This window comes from Xenopus tropicalis, chromosome 8 (genome assembly GCF_000004195.4).
Source record: "Xenopus tropicalis strain Nigerian chromosome 8, UCB_Xtro_10.0, whole genome shotgun sequence".
Taxonomy (NCBI): Eukaryota; Metazoa; Chordata; class Amphibia; order Anura; family Pipidae; genus Xenopus; species Xenopus tropicalis.
In genome coordinates, this window is record NC_030684.2 from 56985637 (window position 1) to 57010718 (window position 25082).

A 25082-nucleotide genomic window follows, 5' to 3' on the forward strand; every position below is an offset into this window, starting at 1 on the left:
GTACATATAGTTAGAATTTTCCTTATGTTTTACAATATTTAATATCCAAAGCTAAGAATGCAATGCAGTAAAGCAGGAAGTGATTTAAGTGAAATCAATTTTGAAGGAGAACCTGCACTATCATAAAAATCTACTAACTGTAGTGGATAGTTAATAAATCTGTTTAACTAAAGTTATTATTTTTCTCAACAGCTGTTGTGTTTAATAATTAATATTCTTCTCAAATATACTTCTTTTTGCAGCTTGCTATGAGTCGCTGACAGATTTCAGCACCAGTCAGCAAGCTGCAATGCACTACTGACAGACGGCACAGAAGAGTTGATTTAGTAAAATAACAATATTAAGATGAGGAAGCACACTAATAAACTATTTATGTCTGAATATTAAAAGAAAAAAAAAATTATGAAAAATCTTTCTGAAAAAGAATTATTGAGCCTACACTACAAGGTAAATTAATTGCTTATATATTATAGTAAAATTTCCCTTTAAAAACTAAAAAACACATACCACCTTTTAGTGTAAGTAGAATGTATTAGAAGAATGCATTGGTTGCTTTCTCAGTGGCCTGATTTTCCTCAGACTGACATAATCCATCCATTCAATTATTTGTCATCATATAGACACAGTATCATCCACTACAGTTAGTAAATTTTTATGATAGTGCTGCTCCATCTTGCTAAAATTATTTATCGCTAAAAAAAACCTTAGTGCCCAAGACATGTTACAGTCACAAGTAAGTTTATATTTAAGTTTGTTAGTTTCACCTACATCAGTGGAGTGATTTCTGGTATTATGGCGCACTATCTACTGTACTATACATTTATAAAATATTATTTAGGCCTAATAAGTCCCTGCACCAAAAGAAAAAAGAGAATTACTTCCCTAAGCAATGTTCCCTGTAAGCTATGCAATTGTGCAAGCGCACACTAATGTTGGTGCGCATTAACAATTTTATGTAAAAATACAAAAAATTGTGTTTAAAATGTGCACACAAAATAATTTTTTGTGCACATAGCTAACAAGGAATTAAAGGGAACAGTATCCCCAAGGCTACAATAGTTGACAGAGGACTCAGAATAAGGACTCCTTAGGGCACACAAAGCATTGAATTCACTGCTCTCAGCCGGTGGTTTTTCCGCAGGCTGAAAGATGCAGATAAGCTCCCTTCTGCCTTCCCATGAAATTGTACTGACTATCACAGCTTCCGCCTGAGAGGAAGTACACGTTGAAAGTGGAAGTATTGGTTTATTTAATGTTTAAATTATTTTTCAGTAGACTTAAGGTATGTTGATCCAAATTACGGAAAGACCCCTTATTTGGAAAACCCCATGTCCCGAGCATTCTGGATAACAGGTTCCATACCTGTATAGTATACATAAAGTTTACTTTGTCCAACTAACGTGATAAAATAGCATTTGGAATTGTTCCCTAGGTTAAAAGGTCATTTTAAGTTTTCACTTTTTTAAAATTAATGAGCGATAATCCTTTAGTTCATTATAACCAAATCATCCCTTTAAAACTATTGTAAATGTATTCTTGCAACACATTTATTTGTCCCCCGTTGAAGTGATGATCTGGTCAATGTACCTAAAATGCAGACAGAGCATACAATCCACGTCAGTCAAAAATCAAATAAATGGCAGCTTGCCCTGTCTAGAGCTTGGCTAATCTAAATGGACCAACCCAAACCATGCATTCAGCATGCATTTCAACAGAGCAACATTCAATAACAGCCCTTAAGCATTGCTATTGAAAGAAATTCAGGATAAAATGCCAAAGCATACAAAAACACCTTGGGGCACATTTATCAAAGTGCAAATTTTCGCCAATTTAAAGCACGATTGGAAAAAATTCGGACTAACCATGATAATTTCTGATGTGTGTTAATTACGCAAAAATTCACACCGTGGTCCTACAAAAATATTGTGGTATGATCTGAAATTTTCGGATCCAAACGATCATAAACGGCGCAAAAAACTTTCTGACTTTGATCCTTCTGTGCATGTTTTTGGAAGCCTCACATAGGACTCAATGGCACTCTGCAGCTCCAAACTGGCCCAAGGAAAATCACGAAAAAGAAGCATTAATGAATCCGAAACTTTCGTACTCGTTACAACAAATACGATTTTGTAGCACAAATTGTCGCAAAGTACAAAAAAGTTGCGCAAATTAACGAAAACATCGTAGAAAATACGCAAAAACGTATTGGGGCCTGCCGTACTTTAATGAATGTGCCCCCTTATTTACTAAACTGGAGTGAAATTTCAGTTAATTTGATTGTATTCAATTTATGACAGTTTGACTCCATTCGCTTCAGTTTTACTCTTTTCATCTCAGCGATGCAGTCAACTTTGCAGAAGGTGGCGTAACAAAATATTAGTGTGTGGCCCTGACTATGGCATTTTTCAGCCTAGTACTGGTGATGTAGCAAATCCCGTTTCCGATGGTGCTAATAGTGCGAAATAGTAAAAAACGCAGTGTATTTCCGCTAGGTCTGGCATCTGCCTTTGTGTATACATAGGAATAGGTTGCTGTGCAAATAACAGCATATTTCGGCAAACGCTTGAAAAATCCGTGGTAAGGCGTTTTCTAGCGTATTTACGCATTGTGTGGTTTCCTTCAAGTCTTTTCAAGTTATTTCTATGGATGATGATATCATGCGTTTTTCAGCTGCCGAGAGAATTAGAAAATACGCAGCGTAAAAACGCCACGTGTGGCATCAGCCTAACAGGTCAGCTGCTGGTTAGCTTCTGCCCATCTGCTCTGCCTTTACCATCATTTGAACCTGGAATTTATTGATTACAGCTGTTTTGTGAGTATTGATAACCTTGCCTTGTATCATTGTATTGGACAAATCAAACTGTTCTTCAGTTTCATTGCAAATAGCTTCTGGAGTCCTTATTATTACTTTTACCTTTATTATAGCTGGCAGTGGGAGGTGTAGTCGACAACACCACCCATATACTGTATATACTCGAGTATAAGCCTAGTTTTTCAGCACCCAAAATGTGCTGAAAAAGTCACCATCGGCTTGAGTCGGGTGCCATGGGTCCCTCCAGACTAGCACCCTCTGTCCTTTGTGTGCAAATTAGGCCACCTGCAACCAGACCCTCCAGTGCCCTGGCCCACTCCCAGTCACAATACTTATTGCCCCTTACGTGTCCTCCGGGACTGGGTCTGTTGCCAGTTTGCCAATGCGCTATGAGCATGGGGTAGTACTCATATTGTTTTTGTTGACCCTCTTCTCTACTTACAAAGCTAGTTTACGGTTTTTCTTTTAAATAAATATTTAAAACATATACCCCACTGATGCCTCAATTTATGTAATTTACTGGTTTTTATCTTGATTATTGAAACTTAGCAGTAGCTGCTGCATTTCCCACCCTAGGCTTATACTCGAGTTAATAAGTTTTTCCAGTTTTCTTAGGTAAAATTAGGTACTTCGGCTTATATTCGGATCGGCTTATACTCGAGTATATATGGTATAGTCTTCCACATAGCAAAGGCCCTTCCAAAGAAAAAGAATCCAATGTACCCCATGCTTTAATCCCTCCCAGCTGGACTTGTCTGCAGGGGTTACACAAAGGAAATAGATCAGAGACTCATTAGAGAAAAGTATTTTTATTTCCTGGTTCTCCTGAGAAATTGTGGGAGAAGCAGAAGGCAGTTATTCAACTAACCATTCCTATTTAAACTGTCTATGTAATGAACTCCTACTTCTCTGTAAGCTTGAGACATAAAGGGGCGTATTTATTAACACCGGAGACAAACATGACCAGTGATGTTGCCCATAGCTACTAATCAGATCTTTGCTTGTTTTCATATTTGTAGGTGACCATTTAAATCTAATTGCTGATTAGCTGCTATGGGCAGCATCACCAGTGATATTTTCCTCCAGTGTTAATAAATACATTCCAAACTGCAGTTTGGGAAAAGGAGCAGAGAGTTTATACAGAACCTACTATCTCTATTTTACTGAATTGTAGGGGAGGGATGGGGAGGTAAAAAGTGAAAAAATAAAGCAACAATAATTTCAAAAATTATCATTTTAAAAGGTGTAAATTAACCCTCTAAGTGCCACTAACTCTAAAGATGTCCCTGTAAAGCCCAATTAATATATATATATATATATGTTTAACATATAGATTTACATTTTCATTCTTTCAGCAACCACATATTTGTATATTCCCACAATAGCCACTGTTCTATATTAAAGCCCTTGTGCTTGTCTTCTCCACATTCCCTCAGATGTTGTAAAGCCCAATTAGTATATATCTTTTCTTCTCTTTATGTTCTGGTCCCTTCCATGAGGCCTATAATATCCCTGCTATACTAAACTTTATTCAAAAGTTTGACAATGTCATGTTTTAATGCTGTTAGATAATCCATTCTGCATGTGTATTTTATTCTCTCCAACAATGCACCACGCCAAAGTTAACAATGACATTAGAAATATAGAGAGAGATAGGAAGTCCAACCTTAGCCTGGCATTTTAACTACTGAGTTGTTGCCAGGCACTTGCATGGGCAAAAAGGCCGCTGCTAAGGGCACAACTGGAACAGGCCCACCATCAGGCATTTATTTTGTTTAACCTTGACTGAAGCATGCACCAGCAATGGCAAATCCCTCATCAACTTGTTTTTCTACTTATTTAAATACTTTATTTTCTATTTCATCACATTACTCAGGGATCTTTCTAACGAAAAAGCGGATATATTTAATAAAGGCAGTTTTTTTCTTGTGGTGTCCACTATTTTGTAATTATTATTTTCTGCAGCCCCTTGTTGTTTTGCATCATTCTGTCTTTTGAATAGAGTAAACGTGCTCTAACGAGTGTTTCGCCAGGTTTCCCGATCACATTACTAACAGGGGCAGAAACAGCGGGGAGACCCCCATGGTCCCCCTCCCTCGCGTTTCATTCCCGCCGCCAGACGCGCTCTTCAGCCACACCTCTGTCTGCTCTCTGAGCACCATGACAACCGTACCAGATCCCGCCCTACGTGTGCCGCCGTCACAATCTGGCACAGCCATAAATAAATATATAACACTGCCTTCAGTTTGATTGGTTCGTCTAAATGTCCGTCGGCGGGTTAGTGAGTGAGGAGGGAAGGAAGCCGGCGGGTTAGGTTGCACCGACAGGTTAGGTTGCAGCAGCAGTGCCTGTGCGAATGGGCGGGCTCTAAGCCGCGGCCTGCTGTCACGTGACACGGTTTTAATGTTTACATTCGAGGCGGTGTTGGGGATTCCTTGCCGGACGGGGTCCCGTTTCGCTTTCATTTCCCGAGAGCAGGAGCAGCGGTGGCGGGCGGCGGGCCTAATGCTGGCTTTGGCACACTGACAGAAACGAGGCCTGGGCGGGGGGTGGGAGACCCGCCTTATCTGCCGCCCGTAACCAAGGCATCGCGCGGACCCAACATGGAGGAGCTGGCCGTGGAGGTGCGGGGCTCCAATGGAGCCTTCTACAAGGTGAGGCCGGCTGCTTTCCGGAAACTCCGCCTTTTTTGACCTGTAATAATCCTCCTGGAATCCTAAGGTCTCTCATAGCCAAGCCAAGGCCGGAGCGGGATGTGTGTAGGCCTGTGCATCACGATAATGACTTGCAAACTCCCCCCTCCATCCATCCATTCATAGGTCTGTCCCCTCAGTCTAACAGCATCAGCACCAGCTTCCGCCCCAGCCTACCCTTCCTTACAAGTCTGCCTGCTCGGGTTTGCATCCTCCTTGGGAGACACTCGCTGCAAACTTGGCCGCACTCTTTCCAGCTCTGATAGTGGGGAGGGAGATCCCCGCCTATAACAGGACAGGGAGATCCCCGGGGCGAACTCCGCTAAGCACTGCCTGTTGGACAGATCTGTTCTGTGGTGGGGAAGGAGATCTCTGGTGCAAGCCTGTCACACTATGGCTTCCTCTGTGAAACATGCGGAGGTTCATCTAGGTGCAGAATGATGAAGATTTAGGGAGTCTTAGCCTCCACGGTGTCAAAGTTTATATATACATATATCATCCTTATTTCTCAATGGAACCCTTCTAGTGGTAGAACCCCCAATGAAAAATGTCATCCTCCTCTCCTGTAGGTTAAACATCAAGTACCAGGCTGTATGGACAAGCCTCCTATGTGACAAGGTTATCCTGTTTAACTACTGCAGGAGAAAAGCTTAGTCTTTTTAATACATATCCTTTATTAAAGGCCTTTTTACCAACTGTAGAACATTACAAGATTGAAAGGGTGATGCATTGGTGTATAACATTGCACCTTTTTTCAGCAAAAGCCCTTGTGCAATGTGCAAGGAACTTGTCCAGCTACGTATGTGGTAACCCTGTTCTGTAAAACTGCCATTTCTGGCAGGTATAAAGTACAACAAGATGAAATAGATTAAGTGTGCCACACAGCAGGTTTACATACACGGCAACATGCTACCTAAAGCAACTTAATGCCATCAATAGCCGAAATTCAGGAGCACTCCAAAATCAGATGCATAATATCGCAAACTGTGTTCATTGCCACAGATAATGTGTCCTACTGTTCTAAGCCCCTTCCCAAGTTCGGCTGGGTTTAGTCCAAAATGTTACCTGTGGCACTGAATACAGTTTTCCCTATGATGGCATCTGAACTTGAAATGCTGCTGAAGCTGGGTTATTCCTACATTTGCCAAAGATGGTTCTAGCTGTGTGCATTGCAAATTTCAGGGGAAGGCCCTAGCTGTGTAGCACTGCATGGCACTAATGGCACTAATATATTCTGGCCCTGTAGCAGTATAGACTTGTCAAGTGCAGAACTGTATTATGCTTGATGCGGATCTCCTTTGCTATATGTCATGACAAGCTTGGCCACAAAATAATCTGTTTAGTGCAAAAATAAAAAAAATCATACATATTTTAGAATTAAAGCAATAGACAAATTACAGCCCCTATTCATTGAACCCCTTCAAATGAATACCCACTAGTATGTAGTTATAGAAGCACCTGAGGAGTAGAAGCCCTGGCAAGTTGATAACCCCCCAGTGGAGGTGTAGGCTAATAGGGCCCTGCACTCTGGTCGGTACTCATTTATGTGAATGAAAGTGACATCACACACGCATATTGAGTGAGCCGGGAGACTCGCTTTTGAGAATGCATGTCCCCAAACATGACTGTCCATAATGGGAGCTCCCTGCCAGTGCAGGTGGCATATCACTCGCTATAAGTCTCAAATAACACTTCAAATGGGGGAAATAATTTTCCTATGATAGGCCCTTTATGCTCTATGCAGGCTTTTGTGGTTTCTGTGTAGCTGTGCATCACTCATCTAGGTTAATAGTTTACCCATGCAGCGTGTGGGTTTTATGTTTACTTTTGCAGTTCTTTCTTTTACACCTTATATAAACCCTGTACTTGACAGACAGTCAGGGCAGACATACTGCACCAGAGGAAGGACCCCAGCGGTCCGAAACATGTAGTGCTATGCATCTCTGAACTAATAAACAACACAGAACGCATTTGGCTCTCCAGTGGATTTTTTTATTTCTACATGGTACCAATTTGTAGACCTGGCGAAACCTACACCATTGTGATTGAGCCTCCTCACTGAATTTCACATTTTGTGGCACACCAACTGTATTTTCCTTTTTGTCACAGACATATTCTTCACCTTTTGCATACAAATATTACTGCCTTATATATTGGTCTGCAGATGCATTGCTCTCATCTAACAGGAACCAAACACTGTTCAATATGATCGATCATTGTAGCTGTTTGCACCCACTCACATTGCTTATATGCATGGCGAGGCAATGATTAGCTCTCCAAATTGAAATCCATTCAAAGTCAAACACATATAGACAATTATAGTGGTCTATGTTATGTTGACTGTATTAGTCTCAGTGCAGTGCCTAAGGTCCCCTGTGGTCTTGTTGTTCACCTGATAATATGCAGACATATTGATGTAATGTCAGATACCAGCATAGGATTTTATTACCTAAATCTTTATTGCTGCAGGTCAGAAACAGACAGAGTTTAAAGCCTATGAGTAGTATGAGTTGTTAACATTGCTATCAAGGCAAGGTGCACACATTTTAAAAATAAAATCAAAAAGTCAGTGTCACAAAAAGGATTTGGATCTCAGTACACATTCAGTTTAAAAGGGGAGTCCACCTCTGAATAAATTTCGGTATATTGCAGATAGAGGTAATCAAAATTGCAATTAGTAAATTGTAGTGTAAATGCCATAATGGAAAACTGCAGAACAAAATAAAATCCTAATCAACAAATTGCAAATTGTGTTAAGTTGTAAAGTCATTTTCAAATGTAACTGTGCATATAAAGTCTCTATACTTAATATGTTAATGTATGACTTTCTTTTCGTCTCTCATAGGCATTTGTGAAGGATGTACATGAGGATTCTATAACTGTCACTTTTGAAAACAAGTAAGTACCTGCAGCTAGTGTGGAAGTGAGTGGAACTGCATGATAAATCAGAGCTTGTGGTCAGCATCAGTCAACCTCTTATTATTTTAGGCTCAAATTGGGAAGTGATACACTATTAAAGAAACCTGCAGTCTCTACTGTATTTTTATTTGTGTACAATGGAAATTAATATATATTTTTTTTTTCACCTGAAAGATAAGTGTATAAAAAGCTGATTTTTAAAGGGAAAGTCAAGCCTCTTCTAAGCCCCCTCACTCTTACCTTCAGTGAAAAGTTTCCCCAACCGCAACCACTATGCATACTTTGTTTGATACATTATACATTTTATAGATCTTGACTATAAAGCTTTTTCTGGAGTCCTCTTCCTGGCTGCCATATTGATGTGAGAATTTTCTTGCCATGATGCTACTTGAGCATGTGTAAGGATATGAAAATGTTCCCTGCATGTTGTGCTGAGCTGCTAATATGCAGGGAATTGGACAGACACTGAGCAGGTAATGGGCATCAAAAAAGTCTGTTTGTACTGAGCTTTTGCCTATTTCCTACCATGGCTCCATAATTGGAGGGGAGGGACAGTTAAACTAGAAAAAAATATGCTTTTAAAGTTGTGTGACATTCCTTTTACCTGTTAGCTTTATGTCAGTGTTGTATTACTGCTGTAATCAGCTAAATACAAAATAGGTCAGTTGTTAAGTATTTGCAGGTAGCATTTGTTATGAACTGCTTTATACTGCTGTATGATAAATTAATGTTTTTACAGCTGGCAGCAAGAGAGACAAATCCCATTCCATGATGTAAGATTTCCACCTCCATCAGGGTATAATAAGGATATAAATGAAAGTGATGAGGTAGAGGTAAGTAAACCAATATTAAGGTAGAGGTAATAAACATTTAGCATCTAATTTCCGATTTCTCATTAAAAGAGCCAACACCTACATCAGTGGATGGTGAATGGTGACACTGGTTTCATGGTAGTTTGTAAAATGTTTTTTGCTTAGTAACTAGTTTCACCACAAGTGAAATATGCCCTATATAACAGCCTAGATTTTGCTTGAAAAAAGTAAATATATAAGATATAATATATATATAGTGTCTTATTCACTGCATGAAATATCTTTTCCATAACAGGCCTGGAAGTAAAGATTTATAACTAAACAGTGTAAAGTTGTATTACAAAATATCTTGCACAGTATCTTACAAAAGTACATTGCTCATTAAAAAGCAAACTTACAAAATTCTGAACTGAATCCTGGATTCTTAGCATTCCTAATAAAAATATTGATTTTCTGTAATTTCCTAGTATCATACTAGCAAAGGCCAACCTCTGCTATTATAGTTTGAATTTAGTGTATGATTGTAAGTTGTTTTAGCCATTGTATGGCATCTAAGTCACCTTTAAGCTGGCCATACACGTGGCGATGTGACGATGTTTTCGCACGAAACATCGTCAGATCCGCCACACACAGTCAGGGCTGAAACAGCAGATAAGGAGGTAGAAACAATAGGATTTCTACCTCCTTCTGCCGATTCAGCCCTGACGGCAGATTTTGGTCAGGCGCCTTCTATGGCGCCCGATCAAAATTTTCTAACCTGGCCGATCGGCAAGTCGTCCGATATCAGCAGCTTCCTGCGATATCGGTCGACTCGCCGACATGCCATACACGCACCGAATATCATACGAAACGAGGTTTCGTACGATTGTATCGGTGCGTGTATGGCCAGCTTTAGCCAGTGTTGCACAGGGAAATGAGAATCAGAACTGTAGTCTATTCTGACCAATCTGATTTAGCAGACTAGTTATATAAGGCAAGGACAGTAGCTTTGAATCCTGCTAATGTGCATGCTTATTATGGTTTTTGTCCTTGAATTCTAAATACATTAACAAATTATTGATGTATATATTTTATTCTCTATTGTTACGTTCTACATGTAATTCAACCTCCTAAAGTCTGCCTTTCTCTAGAACACAAAACTAAAGCTGGCCATACACGTGGCGATCTGACGATGTTTCGTGCGACCATCGGTCGCACAAAACATCGTCAGATCCGCCACACACCATTCAGGGCTGAATCGGCAGGTAAGGAGGTTAGAAACAATAGGATTTCTACCTCCTTCTGCCGATTCAGTGCTGAAGGGAGATTTTGGTCAGGCGCCTTCTATGGCGCCCGATCAAAATTTTCAAATTGGTCCGATCGGCGAGTCGGCCGATATCAGCAGCTTCCTGCGATATCGGTCGACTCGCCGACATACCATACACGCACCGAATATCGTACGAAACGAGGTTTCGTACGATATTATCGGTGTGTGTATGGCCACCTTTAAGTTTTAATTCCTTTAAACTTTAGTTTCCTTCACACCTTCAGTGACTGAGCTAAAGTAGGTGCCCACTTGTGTGCAGAAGTTCTGTTGTAAGAACTGTGTGTAAGAAGCTGTTCTGGCAATAAGAAGTTCCATCCAGAGGTGCATATATCTTCCATAGTTGTGATTAGTTCTGCTCACACCATTGCACTGAAGTCCCAAAAGGGGTGGGATGAACTGATGGTACCTAACTTTTAGTTTTCTGCACTGTTCAGTGTAAGAAATAAACAAAACTGATTATGCTTTGCCTGTTTTAATAAAAATATATATCATGCAAAAGCCCTATTCATTGAGCCAATGTTTAACATGGTATAGATTGACACATTAGATCTCTATATAATATCTTTATTATAAAATATAATACAACTTTATATTTGGTAGTGTGGGGGGGGGGGGGGGGGGGTCAGAGCAAGCATGACTAGACTGATTGATGGTGATGATACTTTTTGTAGTCAGCTTCTGAAATCTTTCCAGTGCAAAATCATGTAATAATTATTTAAACTCATCTGCTAACATGAGTGCATAAACAAGAACTGGAGAGAATGGTGGTATGGGAGAAGGGATATATTGATTTAATTGGCAGGCAGACTAAATATTAAATAAATATATGTAACTGTCAGAAAGGAGCACATTTAACTTAAGAATTTCTGTTTTGTTGATGAGTGGTAGGATATTTGAAGCCTGAGAGCCAATATGATACTCAACTGAATGAGTTTCTATGGGGAGGCAGATAGAGTGGTTTGGATTTCTTTAGTTTAAACAAAGGTGTATTTTGGTAGATACCTTAAATGTATAAATTGTATGCATCTGCGGTAGGTATTCATAACAGTTTCAATAGGGTTCTCATGTTTTTTTTTTTTCAGGTGTATTCCAGAGCAAATGAAAAAGAGCCATGCTGCTGGTGGCTTGCTAAAGTTAGAATGATAAAGGGTGAGGTAGGAATAAGTCTGCTTATTTTCTTTGCTCATCCTTTGTGAATATGGTATGTTGCTATAAATATAACATAATATATATTGTTTATGTAGTCCTTGAACCCTGCCAGCACTTACTCTCTTCTTTTTTTATATACCACTGACCTTGTCCTGGTTGCTGCTTTTCCCTGAGTTGTGCAACCCTGCACCTATTTCAAGCCTAAGTGTGTCAGAAATTAGTGCTTCAGCCATAGCTGGAATTTGCCAGTTAACCATCCTTTGACCTTTTAGTAGTTGTTTTGCTACAACTCCCATCCCTCTCCTGCAATACAGTTTTGTTTTTTGTTTTTATTTTAATATACAAGCCCATAAGTATATGTTCTGGCAATTTCTAAACTGAATTTTAACACTGCCCAGGTTTTTGTGTAGTCTTGTAAAGAAAAATAACTCCTTATATTATCTAAGAAGCATTTTCAAAATGTATTTGAATTATAATTTGTCTTATCTACTCTCTTTTCACTCTATCCTGTTCTTTAGTTTTATGTTATAGAATATGCAGCTTGTGATGCAACTTACAATGAGATAGTCACTATAGAACGGCTGCGATCTGTTAATCCCAACAAGCCGGCAACAAAAAACTCATTTCACAAGGTTAAACTGGACGTTCCAGAAGATCTAAGGCAAATGTAAGTAATCTTCCTTATGATGGCACTGTGCCTTTTTAGAATTGTTTGTTTTCTGTGATATTAGTTAGAGCTTTTTACATTTTAGTTTCAAATATCTCTTTATTGGGTTTTATGTTTTCAAGAATTGGAAATTGTGTGGTAAATTTTTCAGTTTTACCAGTTCAGTTCAGTTTCCGTGGTGTGGGTTGTTTGAAACAGGGTGGAAATTGGTTATGGTAAAAGCTTGTGGGCACCCCCCTTCACCAGGTTCACTACATTGGAGTCACTGCCTCAGAGTTTTGGATGTATGTTGAGCCTTATGGTGGTCAGAAGATCTCCAGGTATTGCACTTTGCGCCAAGCCATTTGCAGTTAATTGTTTTGGGTTCTATGTAATATATGAGCATCTAGTCTCTCTTTCATCCTCATGTTATTTTCCACTGCTTTGAGGATCTGGTAGAGTGTGCGAATGGACATAGATTTCTACAGATGTATTAGGAAGGCTTTTAGCTGCTCTAAGTCAGGTGGGTGGACATGTAGCAGAGTCATTAGTGGTGTAAGGGTCAGGAGGGTGTCCAGTTTGGTTGCCATATATTGAGAAAGCTCCGGCCAGGTGCTTTGAATTGCTGGCCATTCCCAAAAAAAATTTGAATGCCCCTGTTGTACTACATTGTCACCAGCATAAAGGTGTATTTACATTTCATAGGTTTCTTCCCAGTGAAAAAACATAGATAGGTTAACCTAATGACAATATTGTGTTCTGAGACACTTTGGGTATAGCCTTATCAATTTAGGGGCTGATATATCAACCTTTGGTTAGTGGCTGGGCTGAGTAAGACTCTGGGCCTGGAAAGAGGAGAAGATGGACAAATGGAAGAGAATAGAGAAAAGGATGTTTTTTATTGTGCAAATATAACTGAAGTGTATGTCTCATTATCAAATTATGTAATTTTAGGTGTGCAAAAGATTCAGCGCATAAAGATTTTAAAAAGGCTGTTGGTGCATTTTCAGTATCGTACGATTCAGAAAACTACCAGCTTGTCATTCTGGTAAACTTTTTTCTTTTTTTATTAAATGTAAAGTTAAATGTAATAAAGCTCTAATGGTGGAAACAAATGTTATTGGAATCAAATGCTCTACAATGTTATTCAGTTTTTTTTGCTTTAGTTTATAGGGTTAGGGAAGTTTGCAACACGTAGGTTTATGGGCTGTTTTACTGCCAGAATGCTTCTAGTATACTGGAGTTCCTTAGCAGGAATATGACGCCACATGCATGTATATAATCAGCAAGCTGGGAGACTCATCAATTATGTACATCACTGAACTTGGCCACCCCCTAAGTACTCACAAGGGATAGTTTAAAAAAAAAAAAAAACTATTGTTTCCCCCAAGCAGAGTATGGGTTCTATTAGCCCATAGCTCCAATGGGGGAAATTGTTTTGACAATAGGTGCCCTTTTAATGAGGAACAGCACTTAGTCAATATATTTTGGACTGTTTAGTGACATTAATGATAATTTGCAGTGTAATAGGGCACTGTATCTGCAACCCAATGGAGCAACATTAGATCCCAAACACAGGCCAGCAATCTGATTTCTACCATTGGTTTCCTAAATATGGTACTGACCAGCTTGAAGTAGTGGGTGGGGCCTGGCCAAGTGTTATGGGCAGGGATTACTTGGGGATGCTTTATTTATGTTTTTAGAGCTGTATGTGTTGTATTAAAAAGAGGAGATTAAACCATAACAGTTTAAAACTGAAGATTTTTATAATGGAGATCATTGAGAAGAACATCTAACAGTCAAACGTGTTTTTTTTTATTTTAAATTTGCATAAAACTACATCTAGAACCATTTCTGACCTAGAACTTTCCCTTCCATGCTGCAGTCTGTTAATGAAGTAACTATAAAAAGGGCAAACATGCTGAGTGACATGCATTTCCGAAGCCTTCGTACCAAACTGTCACTTATGTTGAGAAATGAAGAAGCCAGCAAACAGCTTGAAGTAAGATGGGGTTTGATCGACTTCATTTATTTAAAGGGGAAAATAGAACCTTCCTTAGTATAGTATGACTTTTATTTATTTATTTTCCTTGCATAAATGTAAAGATGTATTTTTGTATACAGAGACATTTTCATTTCTGTATGTTTATAGAGATGGGAAGGATATTACCTGCTTGCGATTCCTGAGGCCTATAATATGCCCGTAATATTGTCCCTTCCTATTGGTATTTGAATATAGCTATAGTTACAAGGGGCAGTATACTCCCTTGTTCAACGTGAGTTAAATGAATAGGGCTTATGCTAACACAGTCTTTGCCTATTGTTTTGATGATGAAAAATCTATGGTTTATGTTGGTCCTTGAGCTAAACAGGGCTAGCATGAAAGCTGAAGCTTCTCCATGTTTGGCCCTTGTGAGGTAGATAATGAGATTTAATTTTATCTATGCTGTGGTAGTTCATTATGCAGGGGGATTATCTGTACACTTGTAATCTAATTATCTCAAGAACTAAACATTGAGTTTCCCCATTTAGCTCAAGAAATAATAAAAAACAATATTAAGACAATGTTCAGCACAAGGCCTGATCATTGAACTCATGCATGGTTTAAAGGAGCTTTGATCTGATTTGGACTAGACACTCCCCCTCTTCTGGAAAAAGTGATGGCAGCCCTCCTAATAGTGTTTATGTCTCCTTTAAATATTGTAAAAATAAGTAATTGTAATAACTAATGTGTAGGTAAAGTGTGATTGATATGTATTTATTTAAAAATACAAGAAATATTCACATAGTGAACCCCACTGCCACTGTTATAATCCATTATATTCCTTCCAATGAGGAGGCGTTTGTAAAACTGGTTTATTCTATTGTTTGCAGAGTTCTAGGCAGTTGGCATCCAGATTTCATGAGCAGTTCATAGTACGAGAAGATCTGATGGGGCTTGCTATTGGTACTCATGGTGCCAACATACAGCAGGCTAGGAAGGTTCCTGGGGTAACTGCAATTGATCTTGATGAAGACACATGCACATTTCATATTTATGGAGAGGTAAGAAAAAGACATTTTAATAACTCTAGTCTCTTACAATTCATGATCAAGTCAATAACAATGGGTAATATTATAAGATCAGACATTAACCATGTTAAATATTTTAGGACCAAGAAGCTGTTAAGAAAGCCAGGACCTACCTGGAATTTGCAGAAGATGTTATACAAGTCCCACGGAATTTAGTAGGTAAGTAATTTTACTCCATCCTTATTAATGATCATGGTTTCTCTTATATGCTGTCAGGGTTGTTGTTTTTCCTACCAGGCTTTCTTTCCTTTAAATAGGAAATCTAACACAGAATTCCATTCGTAGAGGTTCTTACTCTTGTAATAAGGCAGATGATATTTTACTGCACTAAATGATCTGCTGCTCTTTGCTGTCAGTGGGGAAACTATTAACACCATGCTAAAGGTCTAGATTATATTAATACAATATTGTCATATACATATGTCTCTGGAGCCCTTGGGCAGGTTGGGTGCTGTAATTATTCCATGGAAGGCCACATTTATGTTGTCAGATGTTACTCTACACAACACATTATTAATGCAGACACCTAGGATTTGCAAAAAAAGTTATTTAATACATTATTAAATTATTTAATAACATTTTTAACAATGCATGATTACAGTCATTTAAAAATATAATATACACACACACACACAAAGTTTATGTATGGATCCAGACACACTTTTTAACAGTACCTTAATTAGCCACGAGCGCCAAAATGGACAGGAAGCCAAAAAAAATGTTGCTACTTCCGCATATGTCACTTCTACAAACACCAAGTCAGTAGTTGTGATAAGCAATTCTATTTCAATTAAAAAAATGGCATTTCCTGCCTTTCCATTGCTCTGCGCATGTGCTAGTTCAGTCTAACTGACACTGCTATAAGGAGGTAAAGCAGTACATACCGATCTAATTTTTCTCATATGGACATTGACATGATATGATATATTTTTAGCCTTAGTGATTTTTGAGTAGTAATAAAAATGTATTAGAACAATACATACACTATATAAACAGTCCAAATAAATTGCAGGAAACCAGTATATAATTATGGATCACATAAAGTGACAAATATCCATCCTTCATTGCAACTACCCACTAAATTAGTGCAATGGAATAAAAAGTGCATAATAAAGTCCCAGTACTAATAAAATACAATACACCACATTTATGTTCTTGTGTTTGGTGACTGAACGCTCTCCTTACCATATGTTTTAGCGCAGATGTATTTCTATGAGCAGGTAGCATTACCTGGGCTGTAGGTTAGAAGGAAACCTGTAATTATTAGCAGTGGGGGTTTTTTGTAATTTAATATTAGGGAGGTAGAAGAAGTTGCTTTCCATTTCAGCAGGATGGCTTTCTTAGCATAAAATAATAGTTGAAAATACAATTTTTTTCATAGCTGTACATACTTAGCTCCCCCGTATGCCCAAAAAACAAAGGCTTGGGGAGAGTATATTAGGAAATGCAATGTTCTTTATGTATGTTAGTATTTTGCCAGAATCTGTTATGACTGGACACTCCCAAAGCACAAGACAATGCACATGATTTGAACACTAGATATTTGAGCAGAACACTGGTTACCTGCAGTGGTTTAGACCTGCAGTAAAGTTTTCTTGCTATTATATAACATAACATTCCCTTCGTGTTACCTTGTAATTACACTAATATTTTAATGTATATTTAAATGCACTACATTTTCAAATATTGTCCTTGCCTAAAGGAAACAAATACTCCCCTCTTTGACTTTACTTGAGCTCGTTCAGACATAGGTTAAAAAGTTGCATAGATACTATAGGAACTTCCAGAAATACATTTAAATGTATCTTTTTAACACAGGCATACCTTATTCAGCAGATTGATAGTAAATCATTATAGTCGTTCTTGCAGTGATATTTCCCCACCCCCTTAGGCTCATGGTTTCATGCTACCCATCCCTCATTGTTCCTTTGTGAAATGTTGGATTCCCTTTGCATTCCATAGTGGGTGGGGCTAGCATAGCTTGCCCAATATAAGGGAAAAGGTCCAGTATTACACTTTTATCTTTTTAGCTGTGTATAGAGCCATCTACTTAACACTGTATTTAAAAAAAAAAAAGTGATTTCCTACAAAAAATGAAAGCCCTTCATTGTACAAAAAATGGAGTTCCTGTTAGTGTATGGAAATGTGGGAAAAATGTGTACAAGGTCATAATATGAGGCGGACACCTAAAATCAGTGTTACCATTGTCACAGATTTTACTTGTCAGAACAATTTTTTCTGAGCATGTTTTGTTAATTTTCTTAGGCAAAGTCATTGGGAAAAATGGAAAGCTCATTCAGGAAATTGTGGATAAATCTGGTGTTGTTCGAGTCCGAATTGAAGCAGAAAATGATAAGAATATTTCCCCGGAAGAGGTATAATTAAGCATATTTTCTTATTATGATTTCATTTTTAATGTAATAGCATCCCTAAAAGCAAGCAACAGACTATCCTTAGCGACATAGAGACAGTATGGGTTTAGAGAACAATGATCTGTATGACTTCTTCCTGAGTAGAACAGGGGTATTGCCATCCGTGAGAAATGCTTCTTTTAAAAGGTATTTCTTGTTAAAACCAGAATAGTATATTATAGTCTTTGCATGAGGTTATCCTGTTAAAGCAAACATTAGTGAGTGAATAAGCACATAAATCTGGATAAATAAGGCTCGCTGTACAGAATGCCAAACTTTTTACTGTTAGGATACTTATATCCACTATGTGTACCTATGGTATGGTTCCAATGTCCTTGCTCCTACTCCTACACACACACAACTATATATATATTTAGTGTGTTTGCGTGTAGGACTTGGTTGTGTGTAGACATATTCTGCAGCACTCCATACAGATTATACATTATTCCCAGTTTTTATCTGGAGCAAATGAAAGGGCTTTTATTAAGTAATAATGGCTTCTTAGCAGCCATAAAACTATTGTTGTAAGAGGCTGCAATTTTATTATTACTTTTTATTACTTTTGTTTATATTCATGCCTTTTCCTGTTCATATTATAGTCTCTCTTTTGTATTTCTGCCTGGTTGCTGGGGTAAACTGGACCCTAGCAACTATGTTGCAACCAATTGTAAATAGTTTCTGAATATCACAGTTTTCATCATACTAAATGTTAATTTCAAGGTGAACTCCCCATTTTACCTTTCTTTATACTTTTGCTGTGTAAGAGAAAACTAGAGGGAACCCTCACAAGCATAAAGACAATACACAAACTCCTTGCAATGAAGCCACAATGTTACCCCTCACTTTACACTTGAGGGCCTATTTATTATGCCGTGTATAGCTAAATTGGCAGCAGATTTGATACTGTTATTTCCAATGGAAGTCGCTCTAAGAAAAAAAACCCGTAAAGAATTATAGCATCTTTATGTGGCAATGTATGCCAAACTTTGTCACCATTTTTTACACCGAATGATTAGTCTTGGATTGTTATCCCCTGTTCTTAGAAATGCTGTTGGTTCATATTTATGCTGCTAAATATGCTTGCATCTGTTTTAATTCTTTTAAATATTACAGGAAATCCTACATGTTTTAAAAAAAAACAAAAAACTTTTTTTTCTGTAGGGTATGGTTCCTTTTGTGTTTGTGGGGACAAAGGACAGCATCACCAATGCAACTGTTTTATTGGATTACCACCTTAATTATTTAAAGGTAATACTGGTTAATTATCCTCTATATAGATTACTTTTTTACCCTAGACCTATGAGAAGGGCTACACTTGTAAGGAGTGGTCCATTTATTCAGTAAGCTTGGAAAATAGTTGTTGTTTTAATTGCTATAAAGTTTTAAAAATGTATTTCTAAAGATTTATTAGCAATATCAGCCCAATAGGCAGTTACTTGATTTTACTGCACTAGATTGATCAAAACGAATGACTGCACTCATTTTTTTTCATGTACAACTTTAGCAATCCCAGGCAGTACAAGAGGGGGGCGCTGTTTAAATAACCATTATCTTTTCTCAGACAAGTTTGTTTTTCAATATTCACTTTATTGCAGTGTAGTAGGCATGCTGCTACAGTGATTTTATTATTTGTTTTATATATATATATCCCTATTCATCAGGAAGTGGACCAACTGCGCTTAGAACGGTTACAAATTGATGAGCAACTTCGACAAATTGGAGCTAGCTCAAGGCCTCCACCTAATCGGCCTGATAAGGAGAAGGGATATCAGAGTGAAGACCTTAGTGGCACTGGGAGAGGAAGCAGACCTTACAATAACAGAGGCCGCAGTCGAAGGGGCACAGGTTATGCCTCTGGTAAGATTTAAAGTGTTATTTCCTGCTTTATAATTTATATTATCTGTAATATTTAATTTCTTTTTACCATACCAGTCACCCTGGTCTATGATATTTTTTTGTTAACTTTTTAATATAACAGAAGGCAAATGCAAAACAGTGCTATATTTTTCCATGATGCAGCAAAACATTATTACAGTTTGAGGTAGTACAAAAGAGAATGGATTTAAAAAATACATATATATTTCTACTGAAAAATGAGCGACATCAGCATTTTCTTTAATTGTATATCTGTAATGTGGTTATGTCAGAGGTGCAGAAAATAATTATCTGATAATAACACAAAAGCCATAGATAATAAATACAATATAAGGTTAAATAGGATCAGTTATCCAGAAACCCATTATCCATAAAGCTCCAAATTATGGAAAGACCATCTTCCATATCTCCATTTTAATCATGTAATTCTTTCTAAATATGATAGACTTTTTTGCTGTAATAATAAAATAGTACCTTGTACTTGATACCAACTAAGTTATAATTAATCCTTATTGGAGGCAAACCAATCCTATTGGGTTTATTTCATGTTTAAATGTTTTTGTTTTGTTTTTTTTTGGTAGACATAAGGTATGGAGATCCAGATTACAGAAAGACCACTTATCCGGAATACCCCAGGTCCCAAGCATTCTGGATAAAAGGTCCTATACCTGTATTGTTATAAATGTTTCTCTTTTACGACAGAAAATCCCTTTTGGGTTTTTTGAATGTTAGCCCAAACCCTCCTTCTAAACCACATCATTTCTCAGTTGAAATATCATGCTGTGCCTGCATTGTAATGGCAAGAAAGCAGAACCAAGATGCCTAAGACTTAGCATCTTAGCCCATGTTACTTTGTTTGACTTTAATTGGAATCCCAATTGTGGCCACTACAGACCAAGATGCTCTTGTACCATATATTTGTAAAGTCCTGTTTGGCTGTGCAAAATACGGGGGTGATTTATCAACGGCCGAGTTTGTTGGGTTTTTTTTTGTTTTTTATTTAAGTATTTGCACTTAAACTTGAATTTAAGTTATGGTTTGAAAACTGGAATGTCTGGTATTAAGTGCAAAATACCAGAAAACTTAAATGTACAGTCATGGGCAAAGTCAAGCCATATTCTCAAATTCGAATTGTTTTGAGTTTTTAGAGCTTGTAAACTCAAATTGGATATTCCTTATTAATAAATAAGTGACCATTCGATATGCGACTTCATTTGATTTAGAAAAACAAACTCGAAATTGATTAACAAGCCCATAAGAGTTTACCATTTACAACTACATAACCAGTAAAATGTTTTTTTGTTTTTTTTTAAATTAAACCCCTGTAAATATTTTGTATTTTACCATTTTTGGGACAGGCACAAATTCAGAAGCATCAAATGCCTCAGAGACAGAATCAGACCACCGAGATGAGCTCAGTGATTGGTCATTGGCTCCAGCTGAGGATGACAGAGATAATTATCATCGAAGGGGGGATGGACGCAGACGAGGGGGACCTCGAGGTCAAGGCATGAGAGGTCGTGGAGGATTTAAAGGTAATTTTTTTTTTCCTATGGATTAATGACATGTAGCTATGTATATGGACCACAATGGACCAGTAAATTTTTCCTTGCTATATTCTAGGTGATTTTTGCTCCTCTTTCAGTTTTAGCCTTACTTTAGGTTCCTTTGTTTCTCAAGCTGCCTAGCCTCAAACTTTCTCATGCCTTTTAAATAGCATTTCTCTTGTGTAATAAACCCTTTGCCAGAATCAGAAGCCAAATGGTGGCATGGCCGAATAGACAAAAGGAAGTTGGTCTAACTTCATTGGGGGCATGGCCAGCTGAAGTGGGTGTAAAATATTTGGTATCCATTTATATAGTGCCATTCTTTAGACATTCAGGACTATCAGTCCGTGCCGCAATAGTAGAGTCGCACAAAAGCCACTATGGTCAATTTCATGAGGAGCTGGTTAACCTGTCCATATATATTTGGCAAGTAGGAGGAAACTTGACTACCTGGAAAAAGCCAACGTAGACAAAGGGAGAATATACAAAATGTTTGGACCATAACATTGCAAGGCAGCAGTGCAGCGTCTGAGCCAATGACTTGTCTTGCCTTATAAATGCAAAGTCGTTCACTTTCCTATTGTATATTGTTCAGATTCATGGCAGTCTTTGCCATAATTTTAATCACATTTAAAGAATAACCAATAAAATACTACCCACTGATTCTGAAATGTTTTTTTAAATAAACTCGCTTTAAATGTTTTGCAGGAAACGATGACCAACCACGACCGGACAACAGGCAACGCAATTCAAGGGAGACAAAAGCAAGGACATCAGATGGCTCTTTACAGGTTACTACACCTGTTTTATATCGCTTTATTATAGTATATAAAAAGCAGATTTGTTTTAGTAGAGCTGGAGGGGCCACTTTTCATGCAGATAACAGAGATTCTAAAACCTCTGTATTTAAAATAAGAGGTCAGACACCATGGCTGTTTACACACCTAATAGATTAAAATCTTATATGAAAGCTTGGTTGTGGCATTAAATATTTTACTTGCAGTTGCTGTAAAGCTAGATCTGATGTATAGCAGTTTTTAGTGATACCAGCCCTTTTAGTCCGTACGTCCTCATAAACAGCTGTCCTTTTTTAAGAGAAATTAAAACTATATAATTTATTTCTTTAAATATGCATGATATGAGGATCCATTTCCAACGCTTAATTTGGCATTTTGTTTCCAGATCCGTATTGACTGCAATAATGAAAGGAGTGTACATACTAAAACCCTGCAAAACGCATCTGTTGAAGGCAGCCGACTGCGCACTGGCAAAGACCGCGTTCAAAAGAAAGAGAAGAGCGAAGTGGTGGACGGACCACAAGTGGTGGTTAATGGCATACCATAACCCTATATGTTGCAAATAAACCCTACATAGTGCAAACAAAATACCAAGAAATACAAAATTCTCATTTCACAATAGAGAAACCTGTTAGGCCAAAGACAAATGGGCAAGACAATGCAGGGCCTACATGAATTGCTCCTGTTAGCCTTATTTTGTTAGTGTTGGCTGTAAGCAGTTTTCAGAACTCAGACATTGGAAACCTATTTGCATTCAATATCAAAACCTTCGAGGCTTTCAAGTACATATTGCACTTGACTTAAAAATTTAAAAAAGTATTTTTTGTTTAAAAGAAAAAAAAATAAATTAAAAAAACTAAGCTGTGTGTTGGTATACTTGTGTTCAGAAGTACCATTTTCAGGCAGCTGATAAAAAAGGAAAAAAAAATCGCTATAACTTTACATAGTGAGCGCATTAATTCAGCCGGGCTTATGTTTCAAGTTATGCATCATGTCACGTCATTCCTTGTTTCTAACCCACTCTACAGTATCTTTAGTGGGACCTAAGGTTGTCTTATGTAATGAATTAACTTTCATTGGCAAAAAAAAGAAGAAAAAACAAAATAATTGTATGATCTGTGCCTTTTTTTTATATCTTGGCAGGTAGAGGTATTGATATTTATTCAATCCAGGATTAAGCAGAGAGAAGCCGGAAATCATTGTAAATGTAACATATATGTAGTAAATCTTGCCAGACATTAGAAATTTTTAGGACAATGCATGCTTTCCATAAAGTTTTACATACATAAACATCAGCCACGGCTGCAAGGAAAAGAATTAAAAAATAAAAAAAAAAAAGGAATACAGTAGAATTTTGGTTTTGCACTGAATCATTAGTAAATAAATAGCTGTCACATTAGTCATGAGAGTTATAGGTTTTTTCCTAGGCTGCAGGAGATTAAAAGATTTTTTTAGTTTTAAAGAGTTATGTTTCTCGTCTCGGATCGTGTACTTCATTTACAAATGGCCACTTCTTTGTCCTTTTTTTTAGGGGTTTTAAGGGTGAGAATAAGGCTGGCACTGTTTTGTGTTTTATGCATCACTGAACATCATTCTTTGATTCCTGTTTTTCTGAATCCAGCTTGCTTTAGCTCCCGCTATTCTGAGAGAGTACAAATACTCATGTACACTGGCCCCTATTCTATTCAGGCATTGATTGGAGTTCCTGCTAATTATAAATAGCGCCTAAAGGGCTGATTAGGCATTGTCGGTGGTTGGCATAATTTCTCTAAACAGTGGCCAGTCCCGTCAGTTTAGTTTTAACTTGGATTCCAACTGCATTATTAAGCTGGGAATCCCCAATGCATGTGTGGAAGGAAGTAGAGCTGTAAGCGTCGGCCCCTGGTCCCCAAAGTTAATCCTAGTATCAGACAGAGAGAGGTTGGAATCTTACTTTGTTTATTTCAGGTAAATTTTCAACTTATTTCCTGCAAAAAAACTGTATGAGCACATCTTATACGTTTTTATGCAATAGTCACTAGTGTAAGGCCCTTATTACAGCAATGTGCAAATCATCCTTTGTCCTGGTATATGTTGTTCGAACCATATTCATTTGCTCTTTTCTTTTATCCATTCCCCCCTTCCTTCTCTTGCATACGAGTGAATATCTAAATCGGCTAAAAACTGCACACCATTTCAAAGAATCCTATGAAATGTCTTAAAAGTATTGCCAAACACTAATGTGGATTTCTAGTTATTTATTTTGGGAATGTATAATAGTATTTGAGACAAACTGGTACCATTCACACATCTGTTTTGGTTTCAAACATACTGTAGATACTTAACCAAGGTAGACTAACCTTGTACTGCTCACGGGGCAATATCCTCTGTACATATTAGCTGCAACAGACTGGATTTTATGTTGACATTTGTTTGGTTATAGTGCAATATATTTTGTATGCAAGTTTCAATAAAGTTTGATCTTCCTCTGCTAACTGACGTGGGTTGAATATTTAGAATTCTCTCCGAGCGCTACTACTCTGTCTTCAGTATAACCCTGCAGTTATTGGAAGGGAATTAATGGAGTCGTGCTACAATGATGTATAATTCTGAGAAAAACTTGTCAAATGAAAATGGTACAAAACCGCATACAAAAATACCTATTTTCTGTTCCGATTTCCACGTGAAACTGATTTGTGTTGAATCCGTTTCTGAATGTGATATTTCAAAGATTTTTTTTTTCTTATTAATGTTATGAATCTGTTAAACCCATTTTTCTGTGTGTGCTAAACCTATTTCTTGGGTGTATTACAGAGTTAAAACTGTGAAATAAATTATTTTAAGAGAAAACAAACAAAAAAAAAGCATAACTGGGGCAAATAAAACTGCGTGTGCTGCATAGTATATTTTTCATTGGCAATAGATATTTATATGATCAAATAGTACTAATGTGACATTGGCACTACAATGAAAGCACTGTTCCAAAATATTGTTTGCAAAATTTTTTCATTTTGTGTTTTATCTAAAAAATTATATATTTTCCCTAATAAACCTGGTGCTCTTA

The 25082-nt window shown here is 37.5% G+C and overlaps 1 protein-coding gene across 2 annotated transcripts; it reads left to right on the top strand.

Moving 5' to 3' along the window:
- The first annotated feature begins 5074 nt into the window (after positions 1 to 5074).
- On the top strand, positions 5075 to 25082 carry fmr1 (fragile X mental retardation 1). 2 transcript variants are annotated; one of them, NM_001005454.1, is made up of 16 exons: positions 5208 to 5466; positions 8351 to 8403; positions 9164 to 9257; positions 11625 to 11696; positions 12210 to 12358; positions 13292 to 13385; positions 14223 to 14339; positions 15212 to 15382; positions 15490 to 15568; positions 17675 to 17784; positions 18982 to 19068; positions 19482 to 19677; positions 20277 to 20354; positions 21054 to 21230; positions 21951 to 22033; positions 22425 to 22899. In NM_001005454.1, exons 1-16 carry the CDS (start codon positions 5416 to 5418, stop codon positions 22584 to 22586), a joined length of 1773 nt encoding a protein of 590 aa, NP_001005454.1. In that variant the 5' UTR covers positions 5208 to 5415; the 3' UTR covers positions 22587 to 22899. The 2 variants fall into 2 exon arrangements, with proteins under 2 accessions (XP_012823648.2, NP_001005454.1); XM_012968194.3 differs by lacking the exon at positions 20277 to 20354 and having other exon boundaries at positions 5075 to 5466; positions 22425 to 25082.